The 16,096-nt window shown below is 34.4% G+C and overlaps 1 protein-coding gene across 1 annotated transcript in view; it reads left to right on the forward strand.

The window, feature by feature from the left end:
- Positions 1-8,206, forward strand: part of LOC126826689 (YY1-associated factor 2) — a 28,590-nt gene extending 20,384 nt beyond the window's left edge. The window contains exon 4 of the mRNA XM_050555690.1: positions 4,807-8,206. Coding sequence (XP_050411647.1) covers positions 4,807-5,023 — 217 coding nt within the window. The 3' untranslated portion in view covers positions 5,024-8,206. The remainder of the gene's footprint in view (positions 1-4,806) is intronic.
- Positions 8,207-16,096: the final 7,890 nt, after the last annotated feature.

Raw genomic sequence — 16,096 nt, forward strand, 5'->3', positions numbered from 1 at the left:
AAATGTAACATTCTATAAATAATTTTAAGTTCGTTAATTATTATAACCTATTATATGGTCAATTCATTTTACCATCTTTAATATAAAGATTTGGATTATCATATTCAACTGGATGCAGTTGTGGAGTCACAGTTGCTGAGTGGGTATGGCGCTGGCTCACAGGTACCAGGACGTCTCAGGTTCAATTCTGTTTTTTTCTAAAAAGGTTTCTCTGGATTTCCAAGTCTGGTGGTGGGACGAATATTCAACACCCAGTCGTGTACTCAGTGGCATGCATATAGAATACATTTTGTGTAAAATTTTCCTCTGGCACATTGCATGATGTATGCCAGTCTTCATGAGCCTGGTTGGTGCAGAAAATTAGGATGTTTAACCCCATTTCATTTATTAACATTTGCAGACAGTCGTAACATGGAGTGAATGCGAGGAGGGCGGTAAAGAGACGCACACTGTGTGTGATGTGTTGATTTGGATTGCATTGATATATGAAAACATAAAATTATTAATGTATGGTTTTGCTTCTGTTTCTTTGAATTCGTATTTCAATATCCTCTCTTTTCATACACATAGTAACCTTCTCTAGCCTAATTTCTATTAGGTCTAGTTAGACTACTAATGTTTTTATGTCTATTATTAGAAATGTTGACTCTAATAATAAAGAGAGGAACATTTGTAAGTAGAATATTAAAAGATCTCTTGAAAGAATTTTCATTTCATCTGGGCTTTATTAACTTGTTTAAAGCTATGTATAAAAGTCTAAATGACCCCACCCAACCAATAATCCTATTTCTTATTTATTTCAACTTAAACTTTGCTCTGCCTTTTGGGAAGTGTTTAGCAAAATATTTTTGTACATAAGAACTTTATTAAGAAGGCGGGAAGACATGGATTGAGACTTGTGAAGACCACCCAATAATCTGTTGACCAAGCTAGTGAGGTGTTTGAATTGCCCCAGACATAATAATTTCCAATACATAGCTGTTCACTTTTGATCTCTTTGTGACAAATCATACCTTTTTTGACAGGAGAAATCTTTGCATGGTACGGCTTAAATTTGCTATCAAAGAAATTAAATATCTCTTTTGTTGATTGAAAGATATTCACACTATTCAGTTACATAAATAATATTTGGCGACATTAATATTATTAATAATATGTGTCAGCTTCGATATAAAAAAATTGATTACATAAGATTTTGAAATTGCTCAAGCGATTGGAAATGAAATTTCAATTTAATCCAGTCCATGGAATATAGTATTAAAAGGTACATGCATGCTTAAAAGACTTTATTTTAAATGTAAATGATCTTTTAGTACCAAATTATTATTAGTATTTACATTCTTTAAAATCTTAGAATCTGTTTATATAATAGACTGTTTAAAGCTACGGTTCTCCCTTGTCAGTGATGCAGGACGGAGGGGCTGACAAGGAAAGCTGTCTAGTCGTTCGGATGGGACGAAAAACCGAGGTCCCGTGTACACATTGGCGTGCACGTAAAAGATCCCTTGGCAGTTGGAATTCGATATAAGAGTAGGCCGTAGTGCCGCTGTCCGGGCAAAATTTCCCTCATAGCACACTGTATGGCGTATGCCCGTCTTCATTAGCCCAGGTTAGGAGCAGAATAGTAGGACGTTAAACCCCATTTCATTTCATTTCATTTCACGTTCCCAGAAAAGTATTTATCGGGTGGTTATTTCCAATAAAAGTATGGCAATTTTGGTATATATGGAAAGTAGAAATATCCAATCTTGCTAGAAAAATACTGGATTCCCTGAAAAAACTCATGGAGCGCACGCGTGACGTCGATGTACATTTTGATAAAATTTATGAAGAATTAGACGTACAACACTTTCTGAGATAAAAATCATGGAAAAAGACGCGGGCATTGGATAACCCGAAAATTTAATTAGGCTTCAATATTTGTAATAAATAGTCAGCGATTAAAGACAACATCGTCTTGTGTATGCAATGGATTCTCCTCCGACTTTGCTTGCATTGCTAGGTACTGAGAGAGGTAAGTCATGTGACACAAACATGACCTCTTTTGAAGAATTTTTTATAGCCAGGGTATTCCCCGACAACTGCAATGTTTTGAGATGCATTTTTGAAGCAAAATTATGATAAATTAATTCGTTTGAATATGTTATCAAATCACCCAGTTTGTACCCGAGAATATATCTTTAAGATGATACATGTTAGAATTTGTTTATATAACGACTGTTTCAGTGTTAGAATCAGTTTATATAACAGACTATCTGAACAATTTAGATTCACTCAGACAATTGACTAGTTAGTCTGGAACCCAAGATACCTGTAACCACTTGTCAAAAATCATTTTGAACTATGGTGAAATGAATATCAAGATCTGAGACCCAATATATTTTGTGATTTAACATGAAACAGTATTTGTCTAGTGACATGCCTGTGCTGGTGGCCCCGGTAATGACTGATTAATATTAACAAATATTTATAGATCTATAGTTAGCAATTATGTCAATACCCGATATCCTAAAAGTAAAATAAGGTAGATCCTATGTGCTGTAAAGTACATTGATTGGTAGTTAGACTTATACATGTAGGTAGGTGGGTGGTTTTATCTGTCAAGTTTGTTTGTAAATATAACCATATGCTCTTGTAACTGTCATTATTGTCACCAAGGCCTTTATTATCAGATAAAGATGTAAATCAGCTATATTTATATAGATACTGATAATTTTGTCATTAGTCACATGTTTTGATTTGGAATTGCGTGAGTAAGCTATTTGCTTAATTTATCTTGTAGTTTTTAGTTACTTGTGTTTGATTTTACGTGTTCGTGACATGTATGTATCTGAAGAATGTTATCAATGTAATCAAATTGATGATATCTTATTAGGTGAGATTTTTGTCACGTTTTTAAGATATTTTAAGATATCATGGGTGTCCAGAAGTAACAGTAGTTAAGATATAACTGATTTTGTGTTCAACCTTGTCCGTCATAAACGTAACTGAAATTGATTAGCAAACTGACTTCCGCATACTATGGAAGTAAATAGAAAACTAACATCCTAGTTACAAGTTGGTTCATACTTAGTAACCAATTGTCTTGCATTCAAAGGATCAGTTTTGGTTAGTGTGTAAAATTACTTAATTCCATGTCATGTGGAGGCTCTTGATACATTTTAGATATATGGCCCTTGATCACTTTGAAATATCTTGTGGATACCCTACAGACCAAATTTATTATCTGATTGACTTTAAATTTATACACAGTGTTTAATGCCTTGAGACGAAGGAGCCGATGTCCGATAACAATTTCTGATATACTTACATGTATTTGCTGTTATTTATCCACCCAATAAATACTCAAATTCACCATACAAATTTCTTCTTTTTTTGTGAAATTTGATCTATTAGCATATCATGTTGTGGTGTTGTTTCTGTCCTTATTTCGTTTGAACATACCCATTATCAACGGTTTGAGTTGTGGCTGTAGACATTAATGTTTGTACTTGAATATTTTTATCAGAAAGATTCCTGCTGTCAGTTTGGGACTCTCACTCACACCCCTTGTTCAATAGGACCTACAGTCAGAGAATTTATCTGAGTTGAAATATGATCTTTATTTAGTAAGGAACATCTTTCTTTTAACTTCTGGCATCAAAGAATATCTGGTGTCTTCTATTTGATGATTTTGGGTTGTCTTTTTGAGCTGCTGCTTTTTTCCATGTAAAGGTAACTGAGAATGATTATTGCCATTTTCACATCTCCACAGATGTGCTTCTGAATATAAATCTATTACCCTATATGTATTTCTGGTAGTTTAGTTGGGATCACAGGTTCCATCTTTGATTTGGGGTTGGCGTATGGCATGTCGAAGACAGGTTTCGAAGATCTTGTCTCAATCTGCACTGTATGAATCCTGATTGACATGACACATTAATTACTATCTAAGACTGACTGGTCATTCATACTCCTTGCAGTGTTTCGTTTGATTAGAGTTAATCCCACTTAACACTGCTGTAATGGAGCAAAATTCTGTTCCAAATTATGACTGGTCAATAGTCCGATTAACAACCAATAGCTAACTGCATAACAATATCATTACGCTTTAAACAGAGCTCCAAATTGGACCAAATATGTGTACATACATGTAAAGTTATGTCATGACTCGCAATTTTATTACGCCCAATTAACCAGTTCATAGCACAATATTGCAGAAAAACTTATTGAATGACAAACGAGGGTATCAAAACGGATCAAATGTAAACAATAATGTTTGGAGACGAACAATACTTTCACCGTTTTTAATAGCTTAAATCACTGTCCAAACTTTTAGGGAAGACCCCAGATTAAACGAAGGGCTGCTGTCATGTTGCTGTACTTGGGATAGATTTGATTGAACGGGAAGAATAGACACATTCCCTCAAAAGCTCCAGTATCAGAAGCTAATCCAGCAATGGCCAGAGAGGGATTTCTCGAGCCATAGCTTCAGGAATATGCTGGTCATAGTTGCCATGTTTGATGAACGAGAACTGTAGCTTGAAGTTATTGCAGTTGGTGGAAAGGGGGCTTAAAATTGTGACTCTTTAGGGGCTCATATGATTTATGGTGTGTCTTCTTTATCAAGATTATTTGTTTTCAGTGATATTTCAGTGGAAACATCTTAATTGATGCAATGAATCTTAGCAAATGTCTAGTTAAACCGTATCGTTTTATATAAAGAAATCTTACACAATCAATATACATGTAGTTAGTAATTTAAAATAAAACCAAAAGTTCTTTTATGGGACCGGTAACTTGAAAGATATTTATTTTTACTTTCAGACGTTCGAGATTAAAAAACATAGATCGAAGTAGCGGTGAGAAAATGGAGGTTACAGTAAATGATGTGACAGTTTTAATAACAGACTATAAACCTAAGACGAATACATCCCCAGAACAGGGTAATGATCCCAGCTCTGATACAAGTGACACTAATTCGTCTGCGGGCAATGACAATGATCATGATGACGTCACCTCTGACACTAGTGTCAACAACTGATTAAGTGTCGTTTTTATCATGTGACAAAGACAAAGCATGTCATAGACATAATGATATACATTTCTATAAATATGGCAGTATCATTATATTGTTGAAAATACATATATCTACATGTATAAAATGTGTAAAAATATGGTGTCATGTTCCTTAATATACGGAGATACAAGAACCGAAGATTCCGAGAAAAGCCAAAAATCTTGAACACATGTACAAAGTATTATGTGAGAGAGATACTGTGGAAATTTGTGAACTTTTAAATCCTATATGTGTGTCAATTTTCAAGTGATGTGTATACTTTTATTGTAATAAGCATTAAATGGCGCCATCTTGGTAATTTTGGCAAGACTTTAAATGTGTATGCAACTGAGGTAGTTTTGTTACATTATGAGGGATTGTGGTTATCTGACATTGCATGTATGATATTGTTGATGTGTAAATTTATTGCATGGTGGAATGACAATTTTATTAAGTTTCAATATTTTTTTTTTATGTTATAGGTTTCATGCTTTATACATATATATAATATATGCTTGTGGATCACACCACTTGTTTTAAATCATCAAACTTGGCATAAAATTTTGTCTTATTCCTCTGAACGCATCTTAAAATAGTAATCAATTTATGAATCGATTTTGAACTCTATGGAATCAACTTAAGATTTTTATTCAAATTTTTACTCTCTTTATGTAGGTACATGTAATTGATTTTTTTTTATTTGGATTTCATATGAAATGTATTAAGAAATAGTTTTTATAGTATGTCTACACGGTCAAGTAATTGATTATTCAGTTTCTTTAAAAATGATCAAATAATTTTAATTTGTATGATTTTTAAAAAAAAAATGAAATTACCGGTAAGCACTTAGACCACCAGATAAAACCAATGTTATATTATCATTCTACAAAATTTGTCAGCGCCAGGGTATAAGAGCTGTCCATTGTTAAAATGGTTTTTATATTCCAGCATTTTATATGATGGTTTATTGTTGTCACCTATGTACTTCAGAGACTTCAGTCTATCCGTCCATTTGTTCAGGTCAGATTTTTTTTCTAGATATTTTTCTGTAACTTGCAGGGTTTGTTTTCAGCCATCGTAAAGAAGGAACACTATTGCTTCAATCACAAAGCCATATGGGTCAGACTTTTTTTTTTAAAACTTGCAGAGTTTGTTTGGATGGCCATCAGAATAAAAATACTGAAATTCAGTCACCCATCAATTTGTGCTGAGATTTTCAAGCTTGCTTGATTTGTTTGCCTAGTCATCAAAAGGGAAAGTATTGATATTCCGCCTCAAAGGTTTTTTTAGATGCAGATATATGTATTGCTTCCTTGACCGAGTATCATCCTGTAACATCCTAGCTGCTGGTGGGCGTATTTTTGTTGCCTGGCAAAACTGTTTAGGTTCAGTTATAAATTAATAGGTGGCGTGTTACTTTTCACAGTTTATCTGCTGGTTGTATGTTCATATGAACCAATACATGTACACTTGTAATGAATTGTGGACTGTTTGTGACAGTGGTAATTTATGCATAAAACTTTAGATGATTATAGAAACTGGTGTTTTATGTAGTTTGGTACATATTTTCTTGATTCACCGTTTGCTTTTCGAAGTGAAGGGTGAATCATAATTGACACCCAATTATAAAGTCTAATGCAAACCCCCTCTACTCAAAAGTCCTACTCCTACCTCTTGCTAAAAATGCTAACTCCAATTCCATCTGTAGCATTTACTTACATCTAATTCATAGATAAAACTTTGTAGTTTGTGTATTTGTTTTAGTGTTTTGGGCATATTCCAGACATAATGTCACGCTACATAATGCCCACAAACAAAATGTCAAATTTTTCATTGGGTTAGGGTTAGTAAAAACTGATTTCCCTGTGGGCATTATATACTGTGACATTATGTTCTGGATTTTTTTTTTAGGGCATATCGTTTCCACAAGTAACAGAATAACAAACTTGATTTTATTAATGTTATTTACTGAATATTGCATGATATGTAATTGATAAAATTGTCCTAGTTTTATGCAATTGTGTTATTCAGGATCAATGCATGAATGAACTGGTTTTAATAATGAAATGCCAGAAAATATTGAATTGGGTTTAGAAAAAAATTTTTTATTTTATTTGATTTAATATAGAATTGGACAGATGTAAATTATAAACTAATGGAAAAACTACATTTTTAGTATATTGTCCAATTATAACAATGATACATAAACCTACATGTACAAATATAGTGGTTTTGTTTGGGCCTTTTAAAGTAACAGGTTGGTTGGGGGCGAGCGGGGTATTGACATATTGGGAATGATTCATTCATGAAATCCAAATTAGGGTTTGTAGAACAGGGATATTATTTCATCTCAACTCTTTTGTCTAGGTCTGGTACCTCAAAACGGTGTGTTTTTCTTCTTAACTCAAACACATTGAACTCCATATCCATTGATCTCCATATTTCATTAAACTGCCATTTCTCATCATACATGTAATTTATGTAATAATTATAACCCAATGAAATGTTTTCATGCATGCTCATTTTCTTTATAAACTTGTTTATTGATATATGCACAATGCAATAGGGTTTCTTTTATAGCCTACTAGTAAGTACTGATAAAGTGATTGTGAATGAGAGAAAGGTACTTCTAAAGTCAGTACAAGAGATAAGTTTTTATTAACTTGGTGGTGTAAAAACAATACAGTGCGAAGTTGGTAAATAACAACTTTCCTGTCCTTGCTTTAAAGCAATCTAATTAAAATTAGATGTTTATTTCATTCTGACTTGGTTCAATTCTTGCTCTATTCTTTGATACCTGTACTCATCGAAGTCTGGTTTGAGCCAGTGTGATTGGCTTAAACAATTATTGCCAAAGCAAAAGTATCTTTTCATTGGTGGAATGAGGGTTCAATTCAATTGAAAACAATTTTTTTTTAAAAAAAAAAATATTGTTAGACCTCACTGTAGTGTAAATATACAAGAAATAAAAGTGAAAAAAGAAAGAAAAGTGTAGTCTAAATCAATTATACGATTCTTTATGTATGATGTTCAGATAAGGTATAGTATAGTGCTACCTTTATGCTTTCTGTTACTATAAATAGAATAACTGAACAAATAAAGGAGTTAGACTTACAAACTGTATGAATGTATGTTTATCATGGTGAAAATAAAGTATAATAATAATAATATGTCGTTTATTATTTCGTCATTGTGATATATTATGTTACCTTGCTGATGGTATTAAAAAAATTCCAAATTAGATATAGTGGTTTGTAAGGAGTTGTAAGATGAGCACTAAAATACATTACATTTAAAGATGCGTTATGTAAGAGCTAAATCTGCCTATTGAGGGTCCTTTTTTCTGATTTCAAATCTTATATAAATTATTATTTAGACATTATTTCAAATGACAAGCCTATAATAAACTCTATAGATCCTTGGATGACAGACATTTAAATGGAATTGAACACGCATGAGATTTAAAAATTTAACGATAAAACTGATAATCAAAACTTAGTTTGTTTGTCCTTTACTGTTGCTATAATAATAATAATCAATCTAGGCTACATCTTCCAACACCTTAACTTCGCTCAGAATGAAGTAATTTGAATGAAATTTTCAATATCTATTTTTGAACTATTATAGCAAGAACCTCCAGCTCTTTATCTAAATTTTACATAAGGCATCTTTAAGTACATGTAGTTGGATGTTTGATAGTTGGGTGAGTTTATCATTATTGTACATATGATATAGATCAGTATTATACATGTATATATTTTCTTGGTGATGTCTCTTTAACAATATTATTGGTGGTGGGATTTCGATTTGAGGAATCTGGTCAGGCAGTTTTCCAATCTTAATTTGATGGAAACACATTCATTAATTACTTATGCACCTGGAAATTGAGGGATGGGGATTACATCCTCGTAGCAGCCTGCTCGTATTTTAATTTAAAAACTTATTCTAACTTTTTAAAGTTATAACTTGTTTTGTAAATTGGTTTGCAATATAAAACTCGTTAGTCTGTCAGGAAAAAAAAACAAGTCACAGTGTTTATTATGGAATCTATCAACCCAGGGTTAAAACTAGGCTACACATAAATCATATTCATATTTACAGTCTCGTTTGGATATAATGGGGTTTAAGTTTTTAAACTTGGCAAACAAAATTAACAAAAAACATAATAAATACATGTTCGATTGGATGAAAGCTTTATGTAAAGTTTGAATGGATTCAGGTTTATTAGAAATATTATTTGTATAATGAAAATGTAGGCGTTAGGGGGAAATTATTCAATTTCTAATTCAAACTACAAGTAATTCATTGATCAGTTAAATTTAGCATGTTTTTTGTTTTTTTTGTCAGTGTAGAATATAAAAGCTACAGCTGTTACCCGTGCTGTATGTTTTATATTGCCATTTTATATTAGTCATACTGTTGGGTTGATTTTTTGAAACCAGAGGAAAATATTAATAATACAATTGAACCTTGTTACGAACCTGGTAATTTCGAAGATCTAGGATATGTCACAGTCACCTGTGGATCCCTACAGTTTTCCAGTCATAATTAACCAAATTTCTGCCAAACGTGTTCACGACAAAAAATGAAATGAAATGGAGTTTAACGTCCTACTGTTCTGCTCCTAACCTGGGCTAATGAAGACGGGCATGCGCCATACAGTGTGCTATGAGGGAAATTTTGCCCGGACAGCGGCACTACGGCCTACTCTTATATCGAATTCCAACTGCCAAGGGATCTTTTACGTGCACGCCAATGTGTACACGGGACCTCGGTTTTTCGTCCCATCCGAACGACTAGACAGCTTTCCTTGTCAGCCCCTCCGTCCTGCATCACTGACAAGGGAGAACCATGCCGGAAAATCTGGATGAACTTTCTCGGCCAATGCAGGGATCGAACACCCGACCTCCAGGCTAGCGAGCTAGCGTCTTACCCACTTAGCCACGTGATCCCCCGTGTTCACGACAATGATCAGATTTATGTTATATATACCTTGTCAAGTTAAAGTACATGTAACTAAGTCTCATCCAAAGTCTTCCACGTTGAAAACAAATTATTTGTGAATTTAAATCAACATTTATGTTGTGATCTTACCGGGACAAAATGGGCTTCTGATATCCAATATTTAAGACAAAATAAACATTTTACGGTTGGTACACGGATCGTGTACCATAATGCGCCTCAGCGCCATTTGTAACAAGGGACATATTCCACAAGTCATGTCAAACGGTGACGTCATATTCTTATCTGGAGAGCATGCGCAATAAATGCTGTCAGTGTAGACTGGAATAACCAGACGCTATAAATTGCCAACCGATTGAGTCTAATGGTGTATTTCGCGGATCATAACTAATTAGAAATTATAGTAAAAACAGAAACAATTGAATATAAATCAGTTTATATACATTCCAATTACATTATTTGATGCGTTGCGACCCATTTGAGTCCATTCTAGATGCCAAAATAATAGGGATTTAGCTCATTTAATATACTGTCTTTTCTCCAAGGAACACCCAGTATATATTAATGAAAAATCTCACTAAGTTTTGAAATATATAATAGGGTTCAAATGAACAAAATATCCACGTTTTTATAAAAAAAAAAAACCAAATCATTGATACCTTACGAAATCATCCAAATTACAGGTAAACATCCTACTTTTCTGCACCAACTGGCTTAATGAAGACCGGGGAAATCAATCATGAAATTTATTGTAAATACGTACATCCGTTTACTAGTATGCAATAAAATAAAGTTTATATGCGTTGACGATACCTTGCTGAAAGCAACTTCATGGATTTTTTTCCCCTTCATTTTAATTATTTTTTATATAATTATGAAAAGGTCAGGAATGTTAAGAAACCACGTGCCAATAGTTCATCGACAACTTCTAGAGGCCGATGTCCCGTCAAAATATAACACATTGCCTCGCTTCTTTTTACACTAACCCCCAAACGATTCGTTTCACACAACTTTGTTCCTGTCTACAGAATGATGTTTGGCAATCTGTTTAAATAATTTATTATCTGTTAAAAGAAACATGTTTGAAATGTTGTTGTTTTTTGGGTGGGGGTGGGGGTGCGTTGTTAACGAACATCGAAAATATGTCCCGGCCTTTTCTATATTTTAGATATGGACTACACAATATGGTTGGATCCAAATCGAATGTAACTGAGTTAGTTCAGACATAAGGGACAGACATAAGGGACTCTCGCTCGAATAAACATCTTTTACGGGAGTAATTCTTAGGTGTACATGTACTTTATGGGCTAAAACTGGTTAATTCTGTGTAGAAGGCTTGTACAACCTCTTGTCCAAATCATCAATTTCCGCTTGTCAGGTGGTGTTAGAGTGCCATTAACCCACATGGGTGTACAGTGATAACCTCCAACTCCAGGGGACTATTAAAATGGGTCTGTCTGCCCGTCACCCTTTTTGGGACACTATAACTCCTTCTATTTGAGCTAGAATGTTCAAACTTGGTGCAGGTGTTTATTAGGTGAATGGCTTGATGGAGTTTGAAGATGAGAATTTTCGGCTTAGGGTAAGCAGAGATAAGCTATTTGATTGGTTGATGCTTTGGGATAAGATAACTTTCGTTCTAATTAAGAGAGAGTGATGAAAATTGATGTTTAGTTTCATTACATCAATACCTTCACTAAGTTCGATAATGAACATTTTTCTGCTCAGGGTAAGCAGAGCGATAAGCAGTTTGAGTTCTCGAGACTTTGGAACACAATAACTCTCCTTCTAATTGAGTGAGGTAGGATGGTCAAACTTGGTGTAGGCGTTCATTAGGTGAATGCCTTGGTGGAGTTCGAAGATGAGCATTATTTGCGTAGGGTAAGCAGAGATAAGTAATTTTATGGGTTGACGCTGTCGGACACGATAATTTTAGATCTAATTAAGTGAGAGTGATGAAGCTTGGTGTAAAGTTTCATTAGTCATTACATCAACACCTTGACAAAGTTCGATAATGTGCATTTTCTGCTTAGGCTAAGTAGCGATAAGCAATTTGATTGGTCTAGACTTTGGAACATAACTCAGCTTTTTTTTAATTGAGATAGAATGTTTAAACTTGATGTAGATGTTCATTAGGTGACTGAGTTCAATGATTAACATTTCCCACTAAAACTAAGCAGAACTTAGAAATGGTTCCACTACTGATGTCTTCCGTCTTGCTCCAGCCACAGTAGTGGACCGTCCTAAGGCCTTCCTTTGAGCAAGTTTTGTAGTCATTTGACTACAAAAAAGTTACTGGCCTATAACTCCCTTAATTTCCAATGACGCTGATCCCAAACTGTACCGTATTATAGATTAACATATAATAAACCAATTCCCATTGAAATAAAGGTGAAACCTTGTCGCATAATTATATGATTTGATTAAACCCAACGGCCATGCGAAATTTCTGTTCATTTTAAAATGGTCGCCGAACCAGAATCACGTGATAATATGTCAATCGAAAACACAGAAAAACTGTTCGGTAAGATAAGATTAAGATTTCAGTGTTCCACTCTTGATTATTTGTAACATAATTACTTATTTCCATGCAAACTGTGATGATATGTGTTAAAAAATTTGCAATTGAATCTAATTTTACTTAATCAAAGCCTCGAATAGTGTATCAATTGTAGGCGTGAATAAGAATTATCACGGCTACAAATATTACAGTTAAGCAGAGCTAAGCAGTTTCATTGGTCAACGCTTTCGGACGAGATAACTTTGATTCTAACTAATGGAGAGTGGCGAAACTTAGTGTATAGTATCACTACCAGGTACTTCAAAACCTTGACCGAGTTTGATCGTGAACATTTTACGCTTAGGCTAAGTATAGATAATCAGTTTAGTTGCCCAATACTTTTGAAAAAGATAATGTAATGTACAATTAATCATTATGTGTCATCTATTTATTTTGTGATTTCGACGGGGACATCAGCCTTACTGTTGGGCTGTTTTTCTAGTTTTCCAGCGAGTCACTGAAATCTGAAGATTATTTCTACGATTTTATTGCACCCTGTAATAAATTAAGTCAATGAAAATATTGTGAGCCCAGACTTTCAGACAAGGCAAATAGACTAGTTAAATGGTGTTTGGTTTGCAAACTTAAAAGAACACGTTATGTGGACATCCAGTGAAAACTGGGACTTCGCCATTGTGATCTGGACGGTAGATTTAAATAGATTTTTCAGTTCAAGAATGAATCATGCTTATCAACATGCGTACACGCGTAACCTCGCTGCACCCAGTAAGTATCATTATAATCGATCTTCTTCCTTATTTTGTCTTTAAAACAAAATTAATTATAGTCTGTAAGATCTCTATAATTATACTTGACATTTGGATGTAGACAATTCTGTTGACGTATATCCTTACAGATCACCGTCTTCATTAGCCCAGTCGGAGCAGAACAGTAGGAAGTTAAACCCCATTTCATTTCATTTCCTTACAGATCAGAGTAAAAGATATAAATGACTATTCTCCATAGTATTTTAACATTTCTTCTCCCCTCGTATTATCGATGTTAACTCTGCGACGGAAACTCCAAAGTTGATATCCTGGATGCGTAGACAATCTTGCAAGCCAGTGACCAACCCAGTAGCTAAACAGACAACATTATATGTCCTATGACCACCATCGGATAGGTAAAACTTATACTCAATCCATAATTGATATAAATATGTACATGAGTTTAAAACTTCCTCATGTACCCTTGATGTGTGGGCTAAAACCACAACAAAGATGTTCAGTGCAACTTTACATGTGTATGTATGAACCGATAACACACCCAGTAGACAGTGTCCAGTAGATTAAAAGGCTTTGTCCACCCATGTTGTACATGTACATGTACCGTGTAATAAGCTTAAGGGATGTCTTTGAAATCCGTAGGATTAGTTTTTATGATGCTCGGCTCTAGCGATGCGTGTCCACTGTTGTGCAAGTAAAATGACTATTTCTCGTATTAATCCCACAATGCTTAACTCAAAGGGGTCAAGGATATTAACTTCATTTGGGTCTTTTTTTCTCCAAACAGTGCCGAGTTAAGGGATTGTATTACCTGATCCTTGTCAAAAATAGGATCCTTCATATTCCAGTTCCTTATCTATATAGGTTTAAGTTCTGCCTAATATTTCGCACCGCTCACACAACCATTAGAAGAAATACTTTGATCTCAAACATTTGAATAGGGTTTGGTTTTCTTTCCATTGTTAAGTGACCTGTCATAGAAGAATTCTGTTATTTCCATAATCAACAATTTTTGTTAAATGTAATACTTTCAATAAAATTAATGTCCATACCAGGCTGGTAGAAACAAGATGTTGCGAGAGCCTTTTGTAGCGACCGAGTGAGAATTCGCTGCGGATTAGGTTGTAGTATAGACTTAATTTGGTTGCCAACTAATTTACGAATTAGAGTTTTAAACTTTGTATTTAAGAATATATTGGAAGTTGTTTGTATTCAACACGTTTGTAGGTGGACATATATTATAGTATGTTTTAACATCATGCAAAAACTGGGCATGGAAGTATTATGTACAAATGGAAACTACACTACAAGTCACATATTTATACTGAAATGATTTCAATGCTGCTAAACTACGAAATTTCTGTAAATCGGCGATGAGCAAAATGAGACGAACAGGCTACTTTATGTCGCCCACTAATGAAATTTTTCTCTGTATATACATACCAATAATTCCACACGGAACATTGTTTCTGAGAATAGCACACACACACAAAATTAAATATAGATTTGATAAAACAATGACGGATGATATATACATATGATTTATTGTGCACTTCAGTCATTGCATTTTTGTGGCGAGGGCCAGTAGAAACAAACCCCATTGTTTAAACCTTGCGGCTATTTATTGTGGTTTCTTTGAGTTGTTATAGGGAGTGTATAGCGACTAATTCATCAATAGTTTCAGTTCTATTTATAAAAAGTAAATTACCATATTGTAATCGTACTTCTCAACACCCTACTAAAAGAAAAAAAATCAAAAAACAAAATCCGTTGTTTAAGTTCTATATTTAATCAAGTATTAGTAAATTAAAAGAAACGATAGAAGAGAATGCTAAAAGAATGTTGAAATAATCTAGCTATTGTTTTCCACCCACATAATTTCATTCAAATTTTCTCGTTTCCCTTAAAGCCTGCTATATTTTGCATTAACGTGTTTTGATTGATGAGGTAATTTCATGACGATCTTCATCAGTCTCACGCCCCCACTAAAGTCATCACGACTTACATTTAATTGAACAACAATAGAAATATCAAAGGGGACACCCCCTTTAAATGAAATGGATTTTAACGTCCAACATTTCTGCATCATCTTGGGTAATGAAGACGAGAATACACCATACAGCATACTATAAGGGAAATGTTGTCCCGACAGCGCTTTTCGTCTACCCTTCACAGAAGTCCAACTGTCAGGGGTTCTTTTGCGTGCACATCAACGACTACACGGATTAATCCCCTTTTTTTCACCACTAACAAGGGGACTGGAAATCCTGAGCAAGTTTCTCGGTCAACACCGGGATCGAACACTGGGACACATGAGTTTATTTCATGTTGAAGGTTGACTTTATGGCTACATCCATGTATTTGACAACCAGGGTCAAAAGTATTTACCGGTCAATAAGGGTGTGACAAATGGTCTAACTATACTGACGTTCAAAAGAAACCCAGCGAACAGTTTGCCCTTGTCAGTGGTGCAGGACGGAAGGCCAGGGGCGTGCTGGCCCCGAAGGGGCCCGTCGGGCGCTGGTAGGGGGTTCTGGGGGGGTTCTCCCCCCTAGAAAATTTTTGAAATTTGACAACGGGAAACGCGTTTTGCAAGCACTTCTGGGAGAAATCTAGGTATCATATTTTCCAAATTTATGCTGCTATTTTGACTATAAGACATACTACTGTACTACACAAGACACTCATGACAGGTCTGCTTAATATAATGCTAATACAATGTATTTCTATCCAAATAATAAATTGCATCTTATACATATCGAGGCATGAATACATGTATCAAAGACCATTTCACCTTAAGGTGACAGACAT

This window comes from Patella vulgata, chromosome 7 (genome assembly GCF_932274485.2).
Source record: "Patella vulgata chromosome 7, xgPatVulg1.2, whole genome shotgun sequence".
Lineage (NCBI taxonomy): Eukaryota > Metazoa > Mollusca > Gastropoda > Patellidae > Patella > Patella vulgata.